The sequence below is a fragment of the Clupea harengus genome, chromosome 11, assembly GCF_900700415.2.
Source record: "Clupea harengus chromosome 11, Ch_v2.0.2, whole genome shotgun sequence".
Lineage (NCBI taxonomy): Eukaryota > Metazoa > Chordata > Actinopteri > Clupeiformes > Clupeidae > Clupea > Clupea harengus.
In genome coordinates, this window is record NC_045162.1 from 3,755,145 (window position 1) to 3,783,144 (window position 28,000).

The following is a 28,000-nucleotide window of genomic DNA, read 5'->3' on the forward strand; positions in this document are numbered from 1 at the left end:
TACAACGCATTTTGACCCAAAAGGGCCACCGTCTCTATCAAACTGTTTCAGGAAGTAACACGGAGCGTTTGCCATTCATTGATAATTATATATATTCTGTATTATAAACGTATAATTTTGCATTATTGAAAACGCTATTATGTTGCGGAAAAGGACAGATGGTCAAGATGGTGATGAAAAGGTTAAAACAGACAAAAAGAAGGTAATTTGGTTAAACTCTATGTCATGCTGTGCAATGAACGTAACTTGAAGCTAACTTTAAATGTGCATCAGGAACAACAGTGCGCTGTTTGTGGTGAATCACCAGTTACTTCTGGTTATGCCGAGCGCTCATTAATAAATAGGCCTATCCATTGAATACGTTACATGTTATACAAAAGGATCTTATAATTGTACATTGATAACAGAGCTGCATAGGTGAATCCGGTAATGTCTTGCCGACAATACAGACGTCAACTTTGTCATGAAGTGCAGTTCCTACGATCCAGTAACGTAGATTAGCAAACCAGTAGCAAGTTGATGCTATAATTATGCTATCTGACAACGTGCATCCCTATCTTGCAGAAGGCGACGTCACCTGCTGAGAATAAAGTATCTCAACATGCGAATGAGAGGACATGTTGGTCTACGTTCATTCTGATGGGGAAGATACTCCTCCTCATCATCTTCATTCCTCCTTTTCTAAATTATGCCGCATTGCAGCGAGAAGCACAGATGCTGTCTCCAAAAGGTAGCTTTTCTTCCTAAAACTACCCATAGTTTCAGAGAAGATCTAGCATAATCACAGCACTTAAGGGTGCAGACAGCTGTTTGTGTTGTCAGGAAGTGAAATTACTGCTAGATTTACAATAGCGATGCACTTTTGAAGTGCTCCAACGAACAACAATTGTTCTTTAATATTCAAGTGCTGCATCTAGACTCACATCTGAAATGCTTTTTCAGACTGTGTTATCAGGGCGTGAATCATGTAATCAAATGCAATTTAACCGTGAACAGAGAAACAGGATGGGTAGCATACACATATTATGAATACGGCTTCACTCTCTCTTGTTTTCATGCCTGCAGAATCTCCATTAGGTCTAGAAGCTTTTTGGTTTTCATATATGCCGAACGAAAATTGCAAAGTGCGCCTACAAGTTTTTTGAAAGACAGAATGTTTTGGATTCATCAATGTTTTTATGGATAAAGTTTCCCTTTCTTTTCCCCTTTCTAGATGGACAGTCTTTTGATATTGGTTTAGGTCAAAAGGTCCACATGACGTGCAAGGGGAAAGGACAACCAGTTGGTAAATTGAACTATTGAATGTACTCTTTTGACGTATTATTGCAGTTTGTGTGTGTGTGTGTGTGTGTGTGTGTTTGAGTTTGATTTCATAGTAGGTCTGATAGGTGAACATCAAACATTAAAGGAACACTATGTGTTTCAGTTATTCTCGATGCCCCGACTGGAATGTCTTCAGACATCTGGCACCACGTGCAGGACAGCCTGTCAGAGATCACGAAGGTAAGAGGGCTGACCTTGTTCAGCTGTTGATACAGACTGCAGGTGCATGGATATTTCTGCAGTATGACCCTAATATTTGAATGGATGATTTGTGAAGAATTTTTCTGAAAGGGGGCATCCTCTACCTCAAAACAAGTTCCACTATCAATTAAGATAACTGATCATGTCAAAACATAAACAAACATAATTAGTGTGAAGGTATGATGAAGACAGATGTTGGTTTTGCTGATGGTGTACCACAGAAGGTGGTTGCCATTGGGATCCCAATCAGCTGTAATCATCTCTGAAGCCATTGAGCCTCTTAAGGTGGCAGGTGGGGAACACCCAAAGCCATGAACATGTAGTGGCAGTGCTACATAGTGTCTCGTTCCCTCATTCAATGAACTGGTGTTGGACGCAGAAATGTTCCATTTCACCTGAGTGACGGCAACGTTCCAATGTGATTTACTTGTGCTTTACTTACTTAAACATACACACGTCAGACTCGATCTGCAGCATGGCCCAGCCATCTGTAGGAAGACAAACTACATCTGGAAAGCTAATGTTATAGCTCTCTGTGCACAGACTGCTCCTGGGAAGCAGAGGCTAGACCTGCATCAAAGTTGTAAAAGCAGGCAATGATTTGGGAAAAGCCCACTCTGTTAACAAACTTGCGTCTTCCAAGGATACGGCTTGAGTCATGCACGTGGAGAATCAACATAAGTCTTGTCCACACTACCCAGGGAGGTTGGCATTGTGTCCCTATAAAAGTCCACACTAAAAATACTGCTCCTATTTTGGGTCAGACAATGAGCATTCCACATTAATGGGAGTAAAGTCTGATCACAGCTGTCTCATTAAAAACACAAAGGCCGTCAACACAGTTTTGTTTCAAAGCATCTGCAAACATACATAATTTGTTTTACCATTCGCAGATCGCTTGGATGGGGCAACATTTCAATCCGCGTGTGCCTGACAAAAACACAAAATATTCTTCATATTCCCTCAAACGAAGGAAAAACATTTACATCAAAGTTAAGATCTGCTGCTTGATGGTAACATATGAACAGGCAACTGGGTGTCATAAAATTTGACCATGTAGGGGCAAGCCGAACATTGAAACGCTTCTGCACCACATTATTAACCCAGTGCGGAGTAGCCAAGCTGCACAGGGCACACTAGTCTGCAAACACGTGCCATTAAAGTGAATATAGTCGTCTTGAGGACAATGCCAGTGTTCTCTGGATTGCCTCTTTGGTGAAAGAGACACACAGGAGTTCGGCAGCAAGAGCTGTTCAGGAGCTCTGAGTAACTGTAGCACAGCAGCGAGCCTCTGTCTAGACCTCAGGAATACTTAGGCTTGAACAGCCCCGTCTCCTGAAATAAGATAACCCCCCCCCCACACACACACACACACACACACACACTTACCCCAGGAACCTTAAGTGCTCTCGTTACTGAAGGTAAAAGACAAAAATAAAGACGTATGCTAATGTGGTGTTTCTGGATTAGTGAGCAGCACGCATACAAATCCTGAAGCCATCGCGGGCAGCCAAGCGCAGGTAATGCATCACAATAATTCCTCCTGATGAAAGTGCCCTCAAACAACAGTTCTCAGAATGCCTGCATTCTTTTTCTGTTTAATGCGCTCCCGTGGCCTGGCTTGGCGTTGGCCTCGGCATTGGCCTTGGCAGAGTGTGTGTGTGTGTGTGTGTGTGTGTGTGTGTGTGTGTGTGTGTGTTTGGGGGGTGGGAGGGGGTCTGCTCCAGACACACTGCCATGTCACCTCTCATCAGCAGACATGCAGCGCGGGCCGGGATCCGAGGTGACAGGCTGCCCTGTGCTGTTCGTCCAAATTCGGCTGCGCGCCTTCAGAAGGGCATGGAGGTTTTTGAGCAGGCTACTGAAAGTGGAGCAGCTGGCTTTGCATCTTTGCATTCTTGCTTCTGCCTCGCCCCCTTCCCCATGCAAAGCCGCAGTGCTCGCAGGGCCCTGCAGTCAAGTCAAGGCAAAACAAAAGGCAGAGGTCAACAGTCAGATCTTTCAGCGCTGAAGCTGCTGTTGCCTACACAACGTCTTGGGAGATGTTAAAACTTGGTTTGGCTTTTAAAACAATATTTGAAACAGAGTTGAAATTCCCTATATCAGAACAAACAGTTCATCTTTGTGCTTCCTCAGGCTGTGATTCATTATAAACTTGCCTGAACATCAGTGGTATGTGCTGTCGGTGTGGCCTGCGCTTTGTGGCACTGTGTTTAGAGTCGTGTGAAACCCCTTGTTTGGTCAGGGCTGGGCTGAAACTCCAATTTGGAGATTTTCAGAGGCTCAAGGGATTTGGGAGATCACTGTGCTGGAAGGTGAAATAAAATAAGAGATAGAAGAAGGAGATGATGAAGAAGACGAAAAAGAAAGCCTTGTTTTTGAAAGTGCTGACACAAGCAGGCATTTTCTGCTGAGTCACCTGGCTGTCTCAGTGGTGTCCAGGAGAGAGCCTCATTAGGTGGGAACTGCGCCCGAGATCCTTGGTGTGCCGAGGGAGATGTGAGATCCACGTTTGCTTGGCGTTATGCTTGTTATGCTTGTTATGCTTGGCGCTGGGTTTGAACTTAGTATGGGGTCATTGTGTCGACATGACGCAACTAGAGATCCATTTCCGCAAGAAAGTGTGATTGCTCAGTAGCTGCAAAACACGAGCATACAGCGCACAGTAGGGTTGATGATTAATTAAACAGTATTCAAAATGTGTTGACAGTCTTCATTTATTGTGTGCAATACGCTACATAATCAACGATCTTTCCCAGATCAAGGCAAAAATCTTTATTTATTTATTTATTTATTTATTTATTTATTTATTTATTTATTTGTTTGTTTATTAAGTTCAGGGTCAAAACTGTTAGACTAAGACCCCGTTTACACGGTGGGAAAACGCATATATTCTCATGCGGTTTGGCCTTTCATTTACACGAAAACAGAGGTTTTATCACGGAAAACGATCATTTCTAAAAACTCCGGCCAAAGTGGAGATTTCTGAAAACTCCGTTTTTGTGTTTGCGTGCGCACTAGGTAAAACGTGTTTTAGGTTCTCAAACGTCACAGTATGCGACAAAAAATGCATCACGTCATGTGAGCCTCCTATGTGTACAGTTAGTTTACAGCTAGATCGGCCGTTTCAATAATAATCAGCTCGGGGGCGTATTTATGCGGGTTCATGTAGACAGAAACTTTTTTGAAAACGATCTTGTGTGTACAACGTTATTTTTGAAAACGGAGGGGCAGAAATATTGGTTTCTGTAAATACCTGGCTATGTGTAAATGTGCTCTAAAGTGATATCAGATTGTAGCCCTGCTCCATGCTTTAAGTGAATGTCAGTGATGCTTAGATAACTTTGAAAATCTCAAAGTCAATGTCACTGAGTCTGCTGGTACAATTATGGTAAATGAAAGTACGGACAAAAATCAGAGTAGTAGTCATGGTTAATGTCAGAAAGAATCACTAGAAAACTATAACCTCCATGCCCCTCTGTCCTCTTCTGCTCCATGCCCCTCTGTCCTCTTCTGCTCCATCCCCCTCTGTCCTCTTCTAGTTCTGCTCCATCCCCCTCTGTCCTCTTCTAGTTCTGCTCCATCCCCCTCTGTCCTCTTCTAGTTCTGCTCCATCCCCCTCTGTCCTCTTCTAGTTCTGCTCCATCACCCTCTGTCCTCTTCTGCTCCATCCCCCTCTCTTCTCTTCTCTTCTGCTCCATCACCCTCTCTTCTCTTCTCTTCTGCTCCATCACCCTCTGTCCTCTTCTGCTCCATCCCCCTCTCTTCTCTTCTCTTCTGCTCCATCACCCTCTCTTCTCTTCTCTTCTGCTCCATCACCCTCTGTCCTCTTCTGCTCCATCCCCCTCTCTTCTCTTCTCTTCTGCTCCATCACCCTCTCTTCTCTTCTCTTCTGCTCCATCACCCTCTGTCCTCTTCTAGTTCTGCTCCATCCCCCTCTGTCCTCTTCTAGTTCTGCTCCATCCCCCTCTGTCCTCTTCTAGTTCTGCTCCATCCCCCTCTGTCCTCTTCTAGTTCTGCTCCATCACCCTCTGTCCTCTTCTGCTCCATCACCCTCTCTTCTCTTCTAGTTCTGCTCCATCCCCCTCTGTCCTCTTCTAGTTCTGCTCCATCATCCTTTCTGCTCCATCCCCCTCTGTCCTCTTATAGTACATTTACATTTACATTTAGTCATTTAGCGGACGCTTTTGTCCAAAGCGACGTACAAGGGAGAGAACAGTCAAGCTAAGAGCAATAAAAAACATGGTGTAACAATAAATACTACTTTACATAAGAATTAGAAAAACGACCTAGAAAGGAAAAAGAAGTGCAGGAATGTAACTGCTGAAGTGCAAGTTAAGCGCTAGTCAAGGTGCCAGTTAGCACTGCTCCATCACCCTCTGTCCTCTTCTAGTACTGCCTGCTAGAGGCCCAGCGAGCTGGAATGTCACTGGCATTGATAGACATTGGCAGAGAGGGCAAGTATTTGTGTGGTGACCCAAATGGTTAGCCTTCATAAAGCTCGTAAAGTTTGAATTTAATGAAACAACTGAAGTTAAGAAGACATTTCTCTACCCCTGAGGTAATGCCTCTTGGATGTAGAGGGTAGAGCTCAAGTGTGTGGAGCAGTGCAGATGTTTATGGAACTGATAAGATCTCTGCTAACTGACTCCCTCTACTTAGCATCGTCCCTTCTCTCTCTGTTTGTGACCCAGTGTATGAACTCTGACCTCTGACCTGTGCGTGTGTTCTCCTCCCTTAGGTGTGCACCTATGACCGAGTCGGCCTGGGCTTCAGCCGCAGAGTGTTCCAGAACGAGACCACAGGGACGGAGAAGGTGTGGGGCATGTCCACCACGGGCAGGTGAGCTTAACCTCCAGGGCTTGACATTTCATTAACCACGTCACCTGCAGTGACCCCCTTTTTGTGGGTGAAGAATAAAGTGTGTGTCTGTGGCTAGTGCGTGTGTTTTAATGGGGTATGGCAGTGTACGTGTATGGAATGTTGGCAGAAGCACGTTCCTTTCAGACGAAATCACAGAGGCGAAATCACAGAGACAAAATCACTTGACGCGTCTTTGTTTAATGTGCTGGTGCATGAGAATGAACGTCCTCTCTCCCAGCAGGTCGCTGCTTATCTCCGTCGGTCCTTTAAAAAGGTCTGATGACACGAGAGACACTCGCTCATCAGGCAAAAAAAAAAATACAAACCTTCCGGAAATGTCCTCATTTTTCCAGAGCACAGCAATCCCATGTTGTATGTTAATTTCCATGTCTTTGTTCGTTTGCCGGGTAATCTCGTTGTTCACGCCTCTTAAAATGGTGAATTTCCATCATTATTCGTGGCCTACTTTAGCATATCAAATGGGCTTATTTTACAGGCTAATGAGTAGCATTGTGCTCCTTTGGGCTCAGAGGTGCTGATCGGTGCTCTGGATCCTCTTATCGGCTATTACCCTTTTAATAACATGCCGTATCTTCACTTGAGCGATGCAGCGGCTGGCGTCTCTCGGCTATCAGTGGCTGAAAACGCCACATCCTCCGCCCAGTGTTGTTTCATCTCACACACACACACACACACACACACACACACACACACACACACACACACACACACACACACACACACACACACACACACACACATCCTCTGCCCAGTGTTGTTTCATCACACACACACACACACACACACACACACACACACACACGTCCTATGCCCAGTGTTGTTTCATCACACACACACATCCTCTGCCCAGTGATGTTTCATCACACACACACACACACACACACAGAGTCCCTCCGTCGGTGAGGAGTGGAGGTCATTCTGCTGTCCAGCAAGACCTGGTTGATGAAACACTTTGGTTCACAGGCACGGCTGAACTCACTCTGTGTTTGTGTCTGTGTGTGTGTGTGTGTGTGTGTGTGTGTGTGTGTGTGTTTGTGTCTGTGTGTGTATGTGTGTGTCTGTGTGTGTGTGTGTGTGTGCGTGCGTTTGTTTGTGTGTGTGTGTGTGTGTGTGTTGCTGGCACAGTGAGCCACCACAGACTGTTTAATCTGTCTAGGGGGTGTTACGGAGTGGGCTGGAGGGGCGGAGGGGAGACAGGGAGACGGGGAGGGGGAGCCTGCTGCTTCAGTTCATCTAGGCAGGCCCCAGTCTCTAGCCCAGACAGGTGGGCAGACGCCATTCTTTTTGTTGTTTTTTTCCTCTTCGTTTTATTTTTTTTTTAAATTTTTTTTTATTTCTCACCAGATGTGGGCAATCAATTTCCTAGAACACAATAAGCACAGTGTGTTGGCGGTTTGATGGCCGACTTCCTGCCTCCACTGTGAAATCACTTCATTTGTGCTCGCTTATTTGGCAATGCAAGGAAGTTCCCCCAACAGATGGACATCTACATGCAGAGGCTCTGCAAATCATGATGTGATGACTACCGCAATCTGTCTGTCTGTCTGTCTGTCTGTCATTCTTCCTTTAATCCTTTCACCATTTCTTCCTTTACCCGATCATATATCCCCCATTTCAGAAATCGTTAGACTCTTTGGAATTTCACTGTATTCAGTACATACACACATCCATTCTTATTTGTGATTGTGTGTATTGTATTGAATCCTCAGCTGTCACCGCACCAAGTAATCATGTGCACTCTCAGTGTGGTGTGAGTAGGGCATCCCTGCTCTTTGAAATGAAAGCCTGTTAAGACGTACGAGAGGACGTACCCCTCTGACCCACAGTGGACCAACCTGTCTGTTACTCCCATGCATCCACAATGTAGCCCACAGTCCAGGCCACTTCTAATTCACTGGTCTAGCAATAGTCCTGAAGAGCAGTTAGCATCACATGACTGGACTGCACTGATCTAGCAATAGCAGTTAGCATCACATGACTGGACTGCACTGGTCTAGCAATAGTCCTGAAGAGCAGTTAGCATCACATGACTGGACTGCACTGGTCTAGCAATAGTCCTGAAGAGCAGTTAGCATCACATGACTGGACTGCACTGATCTAGCAATAGTCCTGAAGAGCAGTTAGCATCACATGACTGGACTGCACTGGTCTAGCAATAGTCCTGAAGAGCAGTTAGCATCACATGACTGGACTGCACTGGTCTAGCAATAGTCCTGAAGAGCAGTTAGCATCACATGACTGGACTGCACTTGAGGAGGGAGGGAGCTCTTCGGTTTCCTGGGCAGTAACTCCCTCTGTTTGTGTTTTAGGATGGTGGATGACCTCCTCTGTGTGTGTGTGTGTTTTAGGATGGTGGATGACCTCCTCTGTGTGTGTGTTTTAGGATGGTGGATGACCTCCTCTGTGTGTGTGTGTGTGTTTTAGGATGGTGGATGACCTCCTCTGTGTGTGTGTGTTTTAGGATGGTGGATGACCTCCTCTGTGTGTGTGTGTGTTTTAGGATGGTGGATGACCTCTGTGTGTGTGTGTTTTAGGATGGTGGATGACCTATGACCTCTGTGTGTGTTTTAGGATGGTGGATGACCTCCATCGTCTGGTGCAGGTGGCTGAGATCGCCACCCCCTTCATGCTGGTGGGCTCGGAGCTGGGCTCCCTCAACGGGCGCTTCTACAGTCACATCCACCACACGTGAGTCAAGCTCTCCAGTAAATGCTCATTTGAATTTGCCGACAGGTGTTTACATTGCTAGCGGTTCACTCTGACGACATTAACACTGCCTAGAGTCAAAAGATACACATGGCTATTCACACCAAAAAGACCTTATGATATGAGTGTTGTTTGTACCTGATTTACTGGGACGCACTGGGATCTATGCTGATGTACAACACAATTTAAGACCATTTCAGGGTCACCTAGCCTATGTCTTAATCATATGATGGAACAAATATCGTTAATGAACTAAGTACTTACATTATTTTGTATCATCTGACTCTGTAACCCATACCCCTGGATATGTACTCTGTCGACGTGCTCATTAGATTCTATCACATAGATGTAATGAAACACTTGATCCTAGCACTTAGCCTTTCCACAACTAGCCTTGAATGACTGCAGCTGGGATTACGGCGCTTGTTGGTAGATTAGCACCCATGATTTCTTAAATGGTCTGTTGAGCTGCTGGCTAAGGAAACTGTTTTAAATGCATCCCCAAACCCCTCGTATTTGTTCTTTTCACGGAGTCCACATATGTCATAGAGATGTGTTTAAAGGAGGCAGTGGTTGTCGGTAGCGGTGGGAGAAAAAGCAGGGCTGATCGGCAGTCAGGTCTGCTTGTTTGAGTCTGAGCCTGAGCCTGAGCCTGAGCCTGAGCCTGAGCCTGAGCCTGAGCCTGAGCCTGAGCCTGAGCCTGAGTCTGTTCCGTGGCATTAGTTTAAAGGCCCGTGTGGAGCCCTCCTCTCCTCACCGCACGCTGTTAAGGCAACTGTTTAACCGGGAGCACTTTATAAAGCCGCTCCCCTGCCTCTCGTATATTTACCCATAGGCCCCCCCGCTTCCATCTCCGAGCAGACAGGCCTACAGTGTGAATTTATTGCAACGCCTCACACTCAAGCCAAGGATTATGGAAGCCAGTGTAGCAGAGTTCTCTCCCTTCCTCTCCTCTCCTCGACTTCTTCGCCTCTCTCTTTACTCCTTCCTGCCATTTCATTCGTCCTTTCTTTCTTTCTTTCTTTCTTTCTTTCTTCTCTCCTCTTCTCTCCTCTTCTCTCCTCTCCTACTTTTCTGCAAGTAAAGCCACCGAACTCCTAGTAAATGCAGAGATGGATTCTGCTGTCACCTGTAGAATAGAAATGGTGCCCCCGATGAAGACACTGTTCCTCCAGGGAATAGCAATGGTGCCCCCGATGAAGACACTGTTCCTCCAGGGAATAGCAATGGTGCCCCCGATGAAGACACTGTTCCTCCAGGGGGGATGTCAGTAGGTCTGTGGGTGGTCAGACTAATGGACAGCATCAGCATCAGCATCAGCATCAGCATCAGCATCCTGGGGCACACAGTCCAGTCCTCTGGCCATGCCGTCTTCATACTGTCTGGCCATTTCACTTTAACACTCTCCTACTTCTTCCTTCCCCTCTCCCCATATCCTCTCTCTCTCTCTGTCTCCTTCTCTCTCTCTCTCTCTCTCTCTCTCCCTCTCTCCACAGGCAAGTGTCTGATCTGGTGTTGATCGATCCCATCCCGGAGAATGTCTTTGAGGAGGAGCAGTGGCAGCAATATTGGTGAGTCACTCCTGACAGAGTGGACACACACACACACACACACACACACACACACACACACACACACAGCTAGGGTGCTGACATTTGTCATCACTGAAGCCATCTATTCTGTCGTGGCTGAGAAAGGAAGAGGGGATTCTGCCCTAATCAGTTTTAGAGAGTTCAGTGCCTCCCTCTCCTCTTCTCAACCACACACACACACACACAGACACACACACACACACACACACACACACATCCACTATACACTATACACCATCATTACAAGTTTCTATGTAATGGTTTTGCAAAAGAGAGGAGTTTGGCCTAGATAGAAAAAAAAGACAAATGATTAAAAAAGAAAAAAACTAAAGCAAATGTGTCCATGACTCCTAGAGCAGCTATTCAAGCTGTCTCTGCGATATGCTGTGTCCAATTACCCCGTGATAAATAGGCCCTCGTCCCACAGAGAGCCCCGCTACAGTGGACATGCAATCCAATTACCACAGCGCAGTGGAATAAATATTTTTGCAAATGAACTTACAGCTGGAATCTACGGCTAATGTCTTTTTTAGAGGCGATTTTATTACTCAACATTGGCCTGTGATGCATCAGCGTCTCGAGGGCGTCTCTGAAGATCTGCGAGGAATAAAATGTATAATGGTGGAGTGATGGTGGAGGTGTCGAGTGGCTCACAGGTCACGTGGAGCAGTGATGAAGTCAGAGAGGTCGGAGGTCTTAAGAGAGGCGCTCTCATAGGCCTCACCTGTGCAGTGATGAAGACAGAGAGGCGCTCTCATAGGGCTCACCTGTGCAGTGATGAAGACAGAGAGGCGCTCTCATAGGGCTCACCTGTGCAGTGATGAAGACAGAGAGGCGCTCTCATAGGGCTCACCTGTGCAGTGATGAAGACAGAGAGATGTGAGGTCTTAAGAGAGGCGCTCTCATAGGGCTCACCTGTGCAGTGATGAAGACAGAGAGGCGCTCTCATAGGGCTCACCTGTGCAGTGGAACAGATCAGGGGGTCTTGAACTGAACTGAACTGAACTGAACTGAACTGAATGGATGCTCCTCTTAACAGACTGTGAGCTCCTTTCGTTTTCAGCCTTGGAGTGTTAGATTTCACATAGTCGTGTGCCTGTACACGCACACATTCACACGCAGACACACATTCTGCAGGTGCGTGCATGTGGTAAACCCACCTGCATGGTGGACATAGTTTTGAAAGCCACTCTACAGTTCTGTAGCACACGTCTGTCTCCCCCTGTATGTAGGCCATGAGCCACAATAGGCACTGTGTTCTCTCCCTCAGTGCCACATTTGGAGGGTTCGAGATAAGTGACAGCACTGGAGGAGGACTACTTTGTGTGTGTGTGTGTGTGTGTGTGTGTGTGTGTGTGTGTGTGTGTGTGTGTGTGTTTGTGTGTGTGTTTGTTTGTTTTCTTTGCTTGCCCTTGGCTGCGTATGTGGATGTGCCTATATCTGAAATGTTTCTGTGCTTTTGTGTGTGTGTGTGTGTGTGTGTGTGTGTGAGAGTGTGCACTTGTGTAAGTGTGAGCGTGTGTGTGTGTGTGTGTGTGTGGACCCGTGCACCTGAGGAGGCACTGTGTGTGGAGACCATATCAGTGGCATGCGAGGGCTGCTGGATTTACACATCAAAGGGCCTCCTCATTCAGCCTGGCCTCCTCATTCAGCCTGGCTCCCTCCCAAATGACTTCTGTTCCAGCCGACAAATCAGGCAGCTCCCTGCTCCACTGAGCCCTCCAGTCCTGCCATACACACACGCACACGCGCACACACACACACACACATGCATGGTTGTGTGTGTACACGTGGATCTATGTCTTTGTGTAGATTTTGTGTGTGTGTGTGTGTCAGGATTATTGTCGTAAAATCGAACTAAAACTAAGACGGAAACTGACGTAATTTCCCAACTATTAACCGTGGTTTATACATTGATTTTGTAAAAATGTCTGCAGCCCTGCGGTTTGTAGTCTGGTGCGGTCTACATGGGAATGCATTTCTGCAGCCCTGCGGTTTATAGTCTGGTGCGGTCTACATGGGAATGCATTTCTGCAGCCCTGCGGTTTATAGTCTGGTGCGGTCTATTTTTTTCCCACCTGGAAGTTAGTTACGTGCGCAGTAACTCCGCCAGGTATCCACCTTTCACAAACGAATCCCATTAATGTATCAGGGAACATCAACATGGGATAGAAACCCGTTTTCATTCACACTTGCTCTTCCATAACAATAAAGAAATGGGATGCTATAGAGATTGAACCTCCATGAGAGGTGTGTAAAACATGTGTGAAGTGTCACGGCAGTTACAAGCTTAGGGAACCATCTGAACTGTTGCTAGTTGCTGACGTGTCTACTGTGAACTCATTTTAATATCAGGTGGATATGAACTTGTGTTAATATGAAGCTGCACAGGCACCCAGAGGGTTTCTACCCATCATAGCTGTTTAACTATCCTAGCTTATCTTGAGTTTAGGGAACCAACTTCACAGTTGCCAGCTGCTAGCGTGTGTTAATATGAACTCATGTTAATATGTGTGAATGTGAACTTGTGTTAAAAGCTGCACAGGCACCCTGAGGGTTTCTACCTTTCCCTGTTATAACATAAGCTAGATAACTAGCTACCATGTAAAGCAAATGAAACTCGAGGAGAGGGTGTAGCCCTTTTGCAAATTTTAAATGGCTAGTAGTGCTCACACCACAACTACATGCCATTTAGTTTTACGTGACGTAGTTTTCGTGAACTGAAATAAAATCATTTCAATGGTCATTTTCGTAAATTTAGTAATTTACCCAAAGAAAAATAATAAACAAAAAAAAATTATAACTAAATGAAACTAATAATGTTTCCTAAAAAACGTAAAAAAGTAATTGTTATTGACATTGGATATTGCTACCTTTTCATGGCAGCGGGTGTCACACTCCCACAATGCTGTGTACAATGTGTAGCTATAGCCGACGACCTGAAGATGCTAATATAACGTGTCAGGACCTACACTCGCTAACTAATGGAAGTAATAGTAGTTATTATCAAGTGAAGAAGTCAGATACTGTATGTCAGGGAAGAAACGTGTGGGTCATGTATGGCCTGGGACCTGGTCAATTCAGTTAACCGCATCTGTGGTGTAGAAATCAAAGGGAAAAATACCCCAACTCTTAAAGTTCGCCTTCAAAGATACCATCGACGGGAATGCACACTATCCATGGGAAAGGATGTAGCGAGACAGAGCGTGAGTGATGAACGTAACATTTTAAGCAGCCTGTATGTTCACACGTGAGTCCTGTAGGGGTTTTTAGATAACTACACGGGTAGGGTTGACTGTGAAAACCCATGTCAAGAGGCTCTTTCACACTAAGTCCCCGGTGAATTACTGGGATAACCTTTCAGGCACCGCTAGGGATTTTTCACTCTTCATACAGTACATGCAGCTACATTCTGGAACATTTCCCTCCTTTTCACGCTTGCCATGACAATGCCACAATAGATGGGGCGAAGGACAGTCCAGAAGATGGTGGCATATAGATGTACGTGCTTGTGACGGACATAACCCTTCAGGTGCTTGTCCCTGCAATGCTACAGCTTTCACTCACAACACAGCAATACTGGCATTTTCCCTGAAATGTTACTAGGCCTTGAGGTGGGAGTTGGTGCAGAGTTCCCTGAACATTGATTCCTGTTCCCATTCATACATGGGCAAACCCAACATTTCAGGGATAGAACACAGTATATTGCTTGCCTTATGTAAATGGTTGAAATATTTGATCGTGTTCTTGCGTTTTATCTGTATTAAAGGTGCAGTCCGCAATTTTAATCCCATACACTTTTTAGTCAAATTCAGTGAATTACTTCTCACTCACAAACAAACCTCCAGTGTTCGTACACAGTCTTGGCTCTGTAAATGGGAAACTAACCGTAGCTCGGACTGAGCTAAAAAACGGTCAGCGGCCAATCAGGTGCTTCAGGAGCTTGGAAGGGAGGGGTATAATTTGATTGGCCGCTGAGCTCAAAATATCAACAACCTTTCGCAAAACCTACACCTTTTAACAGGCTTTTCAGTCTGACACAAATGTATCTCATTGCGTGTGTTAGTTAAGTTCAGTCTTTGAATGATGATCTATTCAATCAATTATAACCAGATCATTTTTCAAACTGCTGTAATAATTGACAACTTTTGTCCTTAACTAAAATCACTATAATAAACTAAACCGCTGGTGAAACTAACTAAAACTAAACGGAAATTCAGCTGTAATAATGTGTGTTTGAAAATCTGTGTCTCTGTGTGTGGGTGTGTAGCTTTATGTGTGAGTGTTTATATACGTGTGCGGGTGTGTTTTTGTGTGTGTGGGTGTGTGTGGGTGGGTGTGTGTGTGTGTGTGTGTGTGTGTGTGTGTGTGTGGGTGTGTGTCAGTCTCCCCTTCCCTGGTCAGGTTACGGGTGCTTGGGTTACCAGAAGTCCAGTAGCTCCAGTATAGCCTCATGCCTTGGGCTTTGCTTCTAATACAGTGGGGATGGTTCTAATACAGTGGGGACGGTTCTAGGTTCTAATACAGTGGGGATGGTTCTAATCAGAGGTGTAAAAAGTACTGAAATGTTGTACTCAAGTAAAAGTACAATTACTTTGATGAAATTTTACTTAAGTACAAGTAAAATTACCCATCTAAAAATGTACTCAAGTAAAAGTAAAAAGTAGTTCATTTAAAATGTACTTTAAGTAAAAGTTACTTAGTTACTTTCAACAACTTGATCGGGGCCGCTCCTATATAGTGCAAAAAAGGACAAGGTGTCATAAATCCAATACAAAAACTAGTTATTTTTAATTAAAGGAGAATCTTTAGGAATAGAGGTGCAATGACATTAAACATGTCAAACATTAAACTGTCAACACAACATTTAAGAACTTTTGGGAGGACATGTCAAGACATGAACCACATGACAGCTAAAATAAAAAAGTTAAAATGCCGCTGCCTCACTATATTAAAACTTTTGTTACTTTACTTGTGTCCACCTTTAGAGCATTAGTCTACAAACTTCTTGTGGAGTTTGAGCAGCAGCTGATTTTCAAGGTGTGTAGAGTTCATCCGGGCTCGCTTTGCAGTAAACGGCAATCCAGCACAGCCGAAGAGTCACTCGCAGGCGGCCGAGGCAGGTAGGCCAGTATTGAGTTTCAGGGACAGTTTTTTGATATTCTGAAAGGAGTTCAGCAGATCCATATTGACTGAGACATAGGCTAGGTTCCCTTCTAACTCCCCTGTACCTTCTGGACTTCATTGAGGAAAATAAATCATCTTCATCTGATTAATGTTGTCCAACTTGCTTCAGCCCCTACCATCCGGTCAAGATGTTGTCTAACATAGACTAGACCTGTAGAATGACAAACAACAATTCTGACAATTAAGTATTGAGCTGCCATCAAGAGTGCATCTTAACACAGAAATAGCTATAAATAGCTACTTGAGATGACAGACCTAGAATGATAACATTATTTTCTATTTTAACATGCATCACAATTCATAATCCTAAATTCTTGCTAACCGAGACCCCTGAGCATGAACATGAAAGACGTTGCAAAGCCACCACATCGTGATAAATTCGAGATAACGACATACACATTGACATTGACTTGTCCAACTGTCTGACAACGATGGTGTGCGCATTCACATCGTTCCTGTTTCAGGGCATGGGAGGCAGCCAAATGATTAGCCTAATATCAGTTTATGCGGTGTATCTTATTGCTGATGACTGATCTGCAGTTTTTAACACAATATGAGAGACTGAACATAATAATGCTATGAACTGAAACGAATGGAAGACAGGAATGGAATTATTATTAGTCTATTGGATGACGGCTGTTAACAGAAGGATGGGTACATGAGTGTATAGCTAGCCTAGCTAGCTAGCTAGTTGACGTTAGCATACTCAGGGTGGTTGCAAGTGCTAGCCAAAATGAGGCTACAAGTGCCATGACACGCATATTTTGCTTATTGTAGCAAAGCTAATAAACAACAAAAACGCTGTCTGAACTACTAATGGAAAGGGACAAATACTGTACTTACCAACACATGCTTGCGCAGATTTGAAGATTAATTTTTATAAGCAGAAAGTTCTGTCTGGCGGGGCAGGCACAGCTTACACAGCATTGTATAGCTGTTGACTCTTTTAGGTTGGAAGGCAAACTGCTTGCTGAGTTGTGGATACGGGGTTTCTTCATCTTCTTTATTTTTAACTTGCGGAAAGTTCGTTGCTCAACTTGTTGGTCGTCCGCAGCTTGTTGGTAGTCCGCACTATCATCTTCCTCCATCTCTATCTCTCGTGACTCGACACCGGCGGCTTGCATCGACTCTATCATCCTCTCTATGCAGCATCCACCACTGCAATGAGAATTGTCTTGCGCGATTCCCGTCTTTCGGTTTCCTTTCTTGAACTATGTTTTTTTTTTACTCAGTAACGGATGTAATTTCCAATGTAGCGAAGTACAATACTTCAGTCAAAATCTACTTAAGTAAAAGTAAAATTACCGATTTCAAAAACTACTTAAAAATTACAAAGTACACAAAAAAACTACTCAATTACAGTAACGTGAGTAAATGTAATTTGTTACTTTACACCTCTGGTTCTAATACAGTGGGGATGGTTCTAATACAGTGAGGTTCTAATACAGTGGGGATGGTTCTAATACAGTGAGGTTCTAATACAGTGAGGTTCTAATACAGTGGGGTTCTAATACAGTGAGGTTCTAATACAGTGGGGACGGTTCTAATACAGTGAGGTTCTAATACAGTGGGGATGGTTCTAATACAGTGAGGTTCTAATACAGTGGGGACGGTTCTAATACAGTGGGGTTCTAATACAGTGGGGACGGTTCTAGATGGTTCTAATACAGTGGGGACGGTTCTAGATGGTTCTAATACAGTGGGGTTCTAATACAGTGGGGTCGGTTCTAGTGATGGAGAATGATTCATGGAAGTCCTTGACTTCCTAACTATGACAGCAGATTTTTTTTTTTGTTTCTGTCCCTTTGAAATATGAACAGATAAAAAGATCTAATAAATACACATTCAACGGCCTAAGCTGTTGACTGACAAAAAAGATGCTCCATGACGCTACTGCCAAAGCTGTAGCACCATATCTTTTCACGTTAGATATGTCATCCATCTTAAAAACCATGGCGTCCTTAGTTTCCCGAGCCCTTGTTGTCTTGAAGGCTGATTTAAAGCTTCCATCAGATCTGAATGGGTCCTTGGAGGCTGTTTTGTGCATGGTTATATGTGGCACATTGATGTGCACACACACACACGCGCACACACTCATATCCGTGTTTGTACGAGTCTATTTGTGTGTGCCCATTTATGAGCTGTGCACACCACTGCATGAGTGAGTTGATTTGAGATAGGTTGCTTGTGTATATACATCTGAATGGTGTTTGTGTATTTGTATGTGTGTGAGTGTGAGTGTGTGTGTGTGTGTGTGTGTGTGTGAGTGTGTGTGAGTGTGTGTGTGTGTGTGAGTGAGTACGTGCCAGTGTGCCTGTATCTATTTAAGTGTGTGTGTGTGTGTGTGTGTGTGTGTGTGTGTGTGTGTGCGCTGTGTGCCTTCATATGTAAATTAATGAGTGTGTACAAGTCTCTCTAGCCTCTTTCACATATTAAACCTGTAACTGTCAATGGGGGATCGATAACAAATTCACAAATGCATTCACATAACAAGTCACTGGTGATGTGTATTTCCACCTGACTGCATTTCATTGGATGCTACGGAGCACAAACCTCAAGGAGGTTAGAGGTCGAGGTCTCATGCCAGTTAACCTAGCTGTGAACTATCCTAGTAGTCCAGGCAAAGTGGCGTCAAATACAAATATATCGGCCCAATCTTCATCCAATCATCCTACTTCCAATGGGTGATGGGCAATGCTGCTTTTAGACTGGCCTCCTACTTTTCATGGGTACTTTCATTGTGTAAAGTTTCATTTTGATAGGAGTAAAGGAAAAAATGTTTTGGGGTGTATTGTTGCCTGGCATTATTAGCACACATCTCGGAATGATGAGAATTAAACATATTTCCTCAGCTAGGATTTCTTAGGACTTTTAGTATGTTGTTCTGGACACCTCATAGAAATGATATATGCTGAAAAAAAATATTTTACAATTAGTTCTATTTTTGGCTCCAAAATGAGTTACTTTGCCTGGACTATAGCTATCTCTTCCTCAGGGAACCATAGTAGAGCTTTGGTACCTCGTTGAGCTTTATATATATATATATATATATAATATATATATAAATACTGTATACCTTATAGAGCTTTGGTACCTCGTTGTCACCACCATCAGTAGGGTTTTCTTCTGGATTCGTTTTTCGTCGTTTTTATTTGTGGTTACAAAACGGTGTCGGTCACTCTCACTGGGTTATTCTCCTTACGGTCGGACTCTGCTGCTCTGCATCGCATGGCGTAACTTCTTGAACGCGCTAATCCAATGGTGCCGATTCCCACCGGAGCCATGTCGGAAGATGTTAATGTTACTAGGTTGCCAAGGGGATAGATTAACGGTTCGACTTCACAGTATTGCTCCCATTCACTCACGTCACCATAATAGCAAAATAGCGATAAATAAATGGCTTTCAGTGTGAGTTGGAAGGAGGTGTGTGTGTGTGTGTGTGTGTGTGTGTGTGTGTGTGTGTGAAGCTGTTCTGCCTGAGGCTAAGACTTCAGTGGAGAATAATAGAAAGCGGCCCAGCGGGGGCGCGGCTCGCTTTAATGGGCTTGTCCTCCCGGTTTACTGCGCCCTGATTGATCCAGCGCACAGGCAGAACGGCCCATTCGTTCTGCCAAACGCCACACAACCTGTTCGGCCCAGTGACGCAGGGTACAGCTGGGCAGAACTGGACCAGCCAGAGAGACATCTAGCGTCTCGAACGTGTTCCTCCGTGTCTGCTTCTGGCTTACAGCTCACAGATTGGACGTCAGGATTGGATCGATTCATCACTTTAATCACTTCCTGGTGTGCGTTTTAGGAACGATTGTAACACTTACAGTGTGAAACAGGGCATCTCTCTTTTTTTCTGAGTTTGTCTTGGACAGTGAAGTGGAGACAGAAAGTGAGTGGGCGAGAGAGAGAGAGATGGGAAGAGAATTGACTTCAGCCTTGAATCAGGGTGCTAGAGGGCACTGAGACTCCATCGCTGCCGCTTGTGCCCTCCCCCCTCTCTCTTTGCCTTTGTGACTGGCTAGCAACTAGTGCAGCACCTGCCCATCATACATGAAGCCAGTTATGATTGGCTGCTGGGAGGTGTCAGTGCAGTTGTCACTGTGTGTGGCACATCTATAGCTCTAACTGTGGCACTGGTAGGTTGATGCATTAATGGTGAGCATCGCTGCTGTTGTGCGGGCTGGTGGAGAGGCCTTTGATGGCAGGGCATCAGGCCCAGGTGGAGGTGTTGCTGCTGGGGAAGAGAGCTGGCTGCACAGCTTCTGGAGAGTGGAGCTGGGGAAACATGGGTGGGTATGGGCAAGGGTGGCATAGAGGGCAATGGACCCACACACACACACACACACACACACACACACACACACACACACACACACACACAGATGTGCACAGACGTGTATATAAAGAGAGATGACCGTATATTTGTGTACTCAAGGTTGTGTAATGGTAGACAACTGCCCCCTACTGTGCAAAGCTCGATTCACCAGCAGCCGACAGACACAAATGAGGAGCAGAATGGGACAAGCTAGTTGTTTAATATATATACACACACACACACACACACACTCTCTCTCTGTCTCAAGGGGTGTAGGCTGTGAGGGAGGGAGGCAGGCAGAGGGGAGAAACAATGACAGAGGCCAAGACCCTTCCTGTGTGGTTATATACAGTATAATGTTATTTTGGTGATACTTTACTGACACCCAGTGGTCAGAAAGAGAATTACAACTTCACCTGCAAAGAAACCTGATATTAGTCCTGAATGTAGTTCTCATTTACAGGAAACTGGCACAGTTCTTTCATTGGATCTAATTTGCTCTGACTTTGTGTTAATATGAGACCACACTGTTGTGTTGAGCTGTGAGTGGCTTTTGTATTTCTATTTTTAACTCTCTCTCACCACACAGTCTATGTGTTTGTGTGAGTGAGACTCCTCGAGTTCATACATGTGTATTGATGACTGTGTGTTTGTGTTTGTGTTTGTGTTTATGTTTATGCATGGCCGTGGCTCTGAGGCGTGTATGTTAGTATGTGTCCGTTCGGGGATGTGTTGTGTTGTCCACGGCGGTGGGCAGGTGAGGCCATCGCCCCCCACGACCCCCACGGCCCCCTCCTAATGAGTCGCTCATCCTGAGGAGCCCTTATCGTGCCCGGAGCGGCAGCATTCCGACAGTGGATTGAGCGGCGCTCCGAACAAAAGCAACAGAGCAGCTTCCATTCAGCCTGCACTAATCCAGATGGGAAAGTCAAAGAGCAGAAAGTCCATGGGCCCAAACTCATTTCAACACTCACGCTCATTTAGATATTTCCCTCGTTTTTTTAGGGGCCCATGCAAAAAAAGAGTGAGAGGGAGGGATGGAGGGGGAGAGACAGACAGAGAGACAGAGAGACAGAGAGACAGAGGGGAGGAGAGGAGGAGGAGGAGGAGGAGGAGGAGGAAGGGAGAAAAGAAGAGATGGTGAGAGGAAGAGGGAGCAGCTCTGAAAATGACCAGCATTGGTAATATGGTTTTTTTTTTTCGTTCTCTCTCTCTCTCTCTCTCTTCATCTGCCCCCTGTGTTATCTGTTTAATTCATCCCGCCAATCTTGGCTGTCTTGCCCTCACAAAATTTCCCTTTGACACGCATGCCTTGCCGCGCATAATCCTTACCCTCTGGGCAGAATTAAAAATGGAGAAAGGGGAGAGCAGAATAGGACAGGTGGCGAGAGAGAAGGAGAGAGAGAGAGAGAAGGAGAGGTAGAGAGAGAGAGAGAGAGAGAGAGAAGGAGAGAGAGAGAGAGAGGGAGAGAGAGTTAACGAGAGAGCGATGGAGAGACATGGAGGGAGAGAGAGAGAGAAACATGGAGAGAGAGAGAGAGAGAGAGAGCACGAAAGGAAAAACCTTGGAATAAATGTCAATGCCACAGGACTGATTTAGGCTGGAAATCAGACTCAGCTCAGCTCAGCTGGATACACGCTGGGTACACACACACTTTATTCCAGTGGGTGGAAGGGGGGGGGGGGGGGGGCAGGTGACAGGTGAAAAGGTGTCAGGGACGGGCAGGTTCCCAAACAGAGAGGAGGAAATTGGAGTGAGGAAATGACTTTTCTGGCGAGCGGAGCAGGGGGCTAGCAGGAGGAGATGAGTGTCAGAAATGTCACTAACGTCAGTCTCCGTAAAGTTTGATTTAAGTCGCCTCGCCCCCAACCTCTTTCGTGTGGCGCGGGGGCGTCATGACCCCCACTTGGAGGGGGTGGGGGGGGAGGTGGTGGACGGTCTGATTTCCTTATAGAGCTCCAGGGTACAATTTTGTTGCAGTCTCACGGTGACTTATGAGGAAAGTTTCTCTCTTTCAAAGTGCCAGGGGAATTAAGTTCAGAGGCTCCTGCTGGAGTTTGCTGCTAGTATTGGCACTTGGTCATGGCCACACTCTCACATCTACCCTCAGCGGCAGATACACAATCAAAACAGCTAATCAATATCAGAGAAGGGGGACGCTGAGCTAAAAGATGTGTGTGTGTGTGCGTGCGCGTGTGTGTGCGCTCACATATGTGTGTACGTCTGAGTGTGTGCACGCTCACATATGTGTGTGCGTCTGTGTGTCTGTGTGTGTGTGTGTGTGTGTGTGTGTGTGTGTGGACCTGCCTATTGATTTGGCTCTGTAGTCTGAGACCAGCCAATTCATAGCACCAGTGAACTGAGACCGATGGGGCCTCTTGAGTTACAAAAACCCCCTACACCCCCCTACCCTACCGCCACCCCCCCACCCCCCCCACCCCCTAATTCCTCTCTAATGCTCAGCGCAGCGCTTCAAGTCTCATTTTTTAGGCAAATGTCTTCCCTGTAAAGCTTTTGGGGGTCTGTGCTGAAAAGATTAACTGACTTGTAGCGATGAGGACTCGCGGGGCCAGAGTGAATGGGGTGACACACGCCAGGCGTAATGAGGACAGGACAGGAGACAGAGAGGGGTCGTCCCCTCTCACCTTGGACTGGACGTCTAGCTCGTCCTCAGACAGTGACGCACTCCTCAAGCTTGCACTTGGCAAAGAGGTGAAGGCCTCTCAGGCTCGTGAACGTGGGAGTCTTGGCTGAAGTTGTCTTGATGAAATATATATACACACGCATAAACATTTATGTGGAGTCACGGTGTTAGACTATTTTATATTATTTAGTTTCAATTTAGTGCCTGTGCCATGATGCTGAGTGGAGTGGAGTGAAGAGAGGATAACACAACTGGTATTTTTATATGCTGTTATACTGATAAGGTTGAGTAAGCACTGGCGTTGTTTTTGCAGCAGTGCCATAAAGCAGGCCACTGGGCCTAAATCTCCACTTAAACCATTTGCGGTAAACATGAGGATAGTTATTATAGAGAAAAAAGCTCTGCTCATCCATACTCTCCAAACTGACTATATTCCCCAGATTTGTTTTCAGATGTTAATGGTTTGAAGTAATACTAGTGCCCTGGCATTAACACCACTTATGTTAATCTAAATATGCTAATAGTTGAAAATGACTGCTAGCTACCTTGTTACCTGTTCACTTTCATCTCTGTGTTCTCGTGAAATGCACACAAGTAATAGGAACATGCTTTTTTAAGATTATGTTGCGTTCCAGTCACTCGATGATTTGAATAGTGATACCATCTCATTAGTGCCCTAAAAATACCCCCCAGATTATTGTGATCGTGGATGTGGCACCATTACTTTAAATACTATTATTTAATACTATTTATTTAAGATTGAATACTAAGACTGGTGTGATAACTGAAGGACGTGTGTACGTGTGTGTGTGTGTGTGTGTGCAGGTACTCTCAGCTGGTGCCCTCGCTGCAGGTGCTTCAGTTTGCGGCGGCTGCGGGCCTGAGCCGGGTGATGATCATCCTGGGCCTGATGAAGCCAGAGCTGCACGGCCGGATGGTGTCTGAGGAGCTGCTGCAGAGACAGGTGGGTCACATGGGACACGATTCAACACAGCACAGCACAGCACAGCACAGCGGAGACAGGAGCACAGCAAAGGATATAGCACAGCACAGCACTACAAAGGATCGAGTATAGCACAGCAAAGGATCAAGTATAGCACAGCAAAGGATCGAGTATAGCACAGCACAGCACTAGAAAGGATAGAGTAAAGCACAGCACAGCACAGCACAGCAAAGGATGTTAACAGCCCAGAAACCAGCCCAGTTTGTGGTGAAGGGTAGAACATAGAACACAACACACATTGTATTATGCGACACAGAATGCAGTAGGCAAGGTTCCATGTTCCATTGTGCATTTGGAACTGTAGCACTGAAACTATAGTCTGAGGGAGACGCTTCAGACCTGGTGGGCAGAGAGGGAGAGCTCTCACTCTCAGCTCCCAGGAGATCAATTACAGGCAGCCAGAGTGTTTCTTCACTCCCTGCAGAGGGACTGATGGAGAAGACCAAGTGCAGAGACATCACCCAGACTATCAGTCTTATTACACTGATCTAAAGGACAGTGCGGATGGTTGGAGGAACAGAAAAGGCGTGAGTGTGAGTGTGTGTGTTAGTGTGAGTGTGTGTGTGTGTGTGTGTGTGTGTGTGTGTGAGTGAGAGTGAGAGAAGTGGTCCTCGCCTTATTTCTGCTCTCTTTGTGCCGTGGCCACATGGTGGTGCTGGTGTGTGTGTAATGTCCGTGTTGTGGGAACAGGAGAGGAGAGAAGAAGACGCTCCTGCTGGGTAATTAAGCAGACGAGGGACAAACTAAAACATGTTAGTGAGCAGACAACAGGGCAGCGTTGGACAGATCTCCCGGGAGGAGTGGACGCCTGCAAGAGCCTCGGCTCTCATACAGATCAGCTCTCCTCTTTACCTGCTCCACTCCTCTGCCCCTCTCCTCCTCCTCTCTCTTCTCCCTCCTCCTCCTCCTCTTCTCTTTCTCCGTCTTTTTCTCGCCCTCCCCCCTCCTTTCCCCCCCCCCTATTTCCTTCCTCTTTCCCTCGTCAGTCAACTTTTCTCGTCAGTCACTCAGGTCTGGACCCCCAGACACGCCGGCCCGTGGTCAGATAACTGCCCGCGCCCGCCGCTCCCACCGCTCCAGTTCCACCCAATTTCACGCACGTTAGCGGCCCGGCCGCCCAATATGCAAATCGTCCGTTAGGGTTTTGTGCCGCTCCTTTGGCCTTCTGGAGACGAGCGGCTTCCCCATTTGCCACCCGAAATCACACCTCGACACCCCCCCCTTCACAACTTCACAAAAGGTCAGGAGGGTTTGAAGTGAAATGGTTGTTGACTATTTGTGGTGCGGGTTAAATGTAATTAAACTGACTGTTCGCCACCTGAGGTGTTGAAGACAGGGAGGTGTTCATTCGGGTTTTTCCTTATTTAAATTTTAGTTGGTGTTTAAATGCCCAAGTCATTTGAGGAAGCGTGCGTTTGCAGTTAACGAACTCATCAATGTTCCTCGTCTGAGAGGCGGCTCATTGAGAGGACCGTGAAGCCAAAGTTTGAGGAGGGTGGAAGGCCGTTCAAGTTGACCAAAGAAAACCCTCAACACATGGGTGCTAGTGAAGGACTTGATTGCACACACATTGAGGTCCTGACCTGCTCAGTTACTAGGGGGAATGAAGAGGGTAAATGAAACACACACACACACACACACACACACACTGGGTTTTAAAGGTGCCGTATGTTTGAGTGGGTGAGATGGGGGCGGTGGGAGGTTGTGGTTGGTTGGGTGGGGGATGGGGGGGCAGAGTAGGAATGGGATGAGGAAAAAAGCAATCAACTGATGGCTAATGGCGACACAAGCCTTTTATGTAGATGAGAGGAGCTCCTGACGCTCCTTTAATTGAACCCGCTCAGGAGGGGAGGGGGGGTGGGCGCGCCCCTTTAATTGACTCCGCTGTTAACACGACACAGTCAAGTGGCTGCACTTTTATTGGGGTGGGGGTGGGGGTGGTAGGAGGAGTTGTGGAGAGATATCGGACCACACAAGGTCAGTACGTTGTTCTATCTTTATAATGATACATGGGTCACGTTTCACCAGTTTACTCCTAGCCTGGCAATATAGACTAAAAAAAAAAAAAAAAAGGCCTGCTTGAACTGTGTGTTCACTAAGACGGGGGAAATGTGGGGGGGGGGGGGGGGGGAGTCATTGTTTACTTCGATTCATTGTCTCCAAGGTGATGGTTCATTTTTCATGTGCCATGTGTTCATTGTTAGAGCACTCAGTTATCTCTTTCTACACCTCTTCTCTTTCTTTTCATGTGTGCGATGGACTTATGATCAGACTCCTGACTATAGTAGACTTGTGATCAGACTTCTGACTATAATGGACTTATGATCAGACTTCTGACTATAGTGGACTTATGATCAGACTACTGACATACTACTGACTATAGTCATACATCAGTAGTCTTAGCAGATGAATTTGTCAGGAATAAGAAATAAGACACAATCCACTGAATGAAACTGTATATCAATGCAGCGCTTTTTACATTTGTGTAAGTGTTTTTACAGACAGTCTTAGTGGCGACAGTATTATATTGCTAAGACACAGGTAAGAGAGAGGAAAATGTCTGCTGTTGTCTGTCCATTGTTTTTGAATTTGTGTGTGTGTGTGTTTTTGAATGTGTGTGAGTGTTTTTGAATGTGTGTGTGTGTGTGAGTGTGTGTGTTTTTTTAAATGAAGCACAGCTCCTTTCAGACTGGTATGAAAGACGTGGCTGCAGCATGTGGCGTAAAGGCTGGGCTGTGTGTGTGTGTGTGTGTGTGTGTGTAGCGCGTGGCGTAAAGGCTGGGCTGTGTGTGTGTGCAGCACGTGGCGTAAAGGCTGGGCAGTGGGCAGAGATGGGCAGCCTCTCAGAGGTGGCATTCACACATACAAGAACTGACTCCTCTCCTCTCTCTCTTTGTCCCTCCCCTCCCTTTCTCTCTCTCTCTTTCTCTCTATGCCTCACTAGAAGTATCTTTTGAGTAACCCCGCCCACCAGAGCGGCGCTGTGGACGAGCACTTCTTCCTGAACGAGAGCGCCTCACAAGTCAGGTGAGGTCAGCCAGGTCACGTGACCCCCACATCACAGGGGCGCGGCCCTCTGTTGTTTCCCTCTGATGCTCGTGGCGGTGAAGCCGGCCCTAGAGCTCGGCATGTCATGACCTCTGACCTCTGTGTTCTCAGGGAGATTTCCAAGTTTAAGCCCCTGTCTTCCAAGACCTCGGTGAGCGTGATCACGGGGGACACCTACGACCAGCAGCTGCCCGCCCATCTCAACCAAGTGAGTGTGTCCCCTGTCTCTCACCCCCTTACTCTTCATCTTCATCACTCTCTCTCTCTCTCTCTCCTCTTCATCTCTCACTCTTTGATCTTTTCAGTCTTACCTCTTTTTTTTGTCTGCCTTCGCACCGGTACTCGTTTGGATCTTCACCCACAACTCTCCGAGGGCCACGTTTTTCACACGCATTTTCATCTGTAATCTTTAGTCTTTACTGGGAACCTTCTTCTTCTTCTTCTTCTTCTTCTTCTTCTTCCTCCTCTTCACACACTAATCATCCTAATTACATATGTCTTTGGTCTTCACTCCCTTTTGATCTAATCAAATGTAATGGAAGACATCGTCATCAGCGTTCAGATAAGACAAGCTCAGATGGTCCTTAAGATGACAAACATGAAGCTAGTTGCCTTTGTTTAAGTAATAAAGAGGAGAAGAGAGGCAAGTTTAACTCAAGTTGTTTATACTCCATGTTTCGCGCCTCACCATAATTGTCATTTTTCCCCACCCCTAACTCCCAACTTCCAAATGCACCCCGCGCCCCCCTGGCGGTGTGTGGCAGGTGGTGGCAGAGCATCAGAGGCACTTTGTGGAGCAGTCGTACCCCCAGGCCTCGCGCATCCTCGTCCCCGGGGCTGACCGGCGAATGATCTACACCCAGCCGGCCGCCGTCAGCAAACATCTGTGGACGCTGGTGTCACGCCGGCAGTCTAGACACCAGAGCCAGTGAAGCGAAGCGGCAGTCAGCGGTGGAACGCCTGTGCCATCCTGCACCGAGCCATAACCTAGCTCCCGCTCTTCATTCTCTCCTCTGTCTGTTCTCTTCTTCTTCTCTTCTTTTCCACTCTCTCTCCTCTGCTTCTTTTTCTCTCTCTCACTTCCTCTACCTTCCCTTTTCTCTCT

The 28,000-nt window shown here is 46.1% G+C and overlaps 1 protein-coding gene across 1 annotated transcript; it reads left to right on the plus strand.

Annotated features, from left to right (window-relative positions):
- Positions 1 to 16: 16 nt before the first annotated feature.
- si:dkey-122a22.2 lies at positions 17 to 27,997 on the plus strand. Its single transcript, XM_012823128.3, has 11 exons — positions 17 to 202; positions 565 to 730; positions 1,214 to 1,285; positions 1,427 to 1,503; positions 6,266 to 6,366; positions 8,980 to 9,096; positions 10,611 to 10,685; positions 23,670 to 23,808; positions 26,792 to 26,874; positions 27,007 to 27,103; positions 27,660 to 27,997. The coding sequence occupies exons 1-11, from the start codon at positions 140 to 142 to the stop codon at positions 27,825 to 27,827; spliced, it is 1,158 nt and encodes a 385-aa protein (XP_012678582.1). The 5' UTR covers positions 17 to 139; the 3' UTR covers positions 27,828 to 27,997.
- The last annotated feature ends 3 nt before the right edge of the window (positions 27,998 to 28,000 follow it).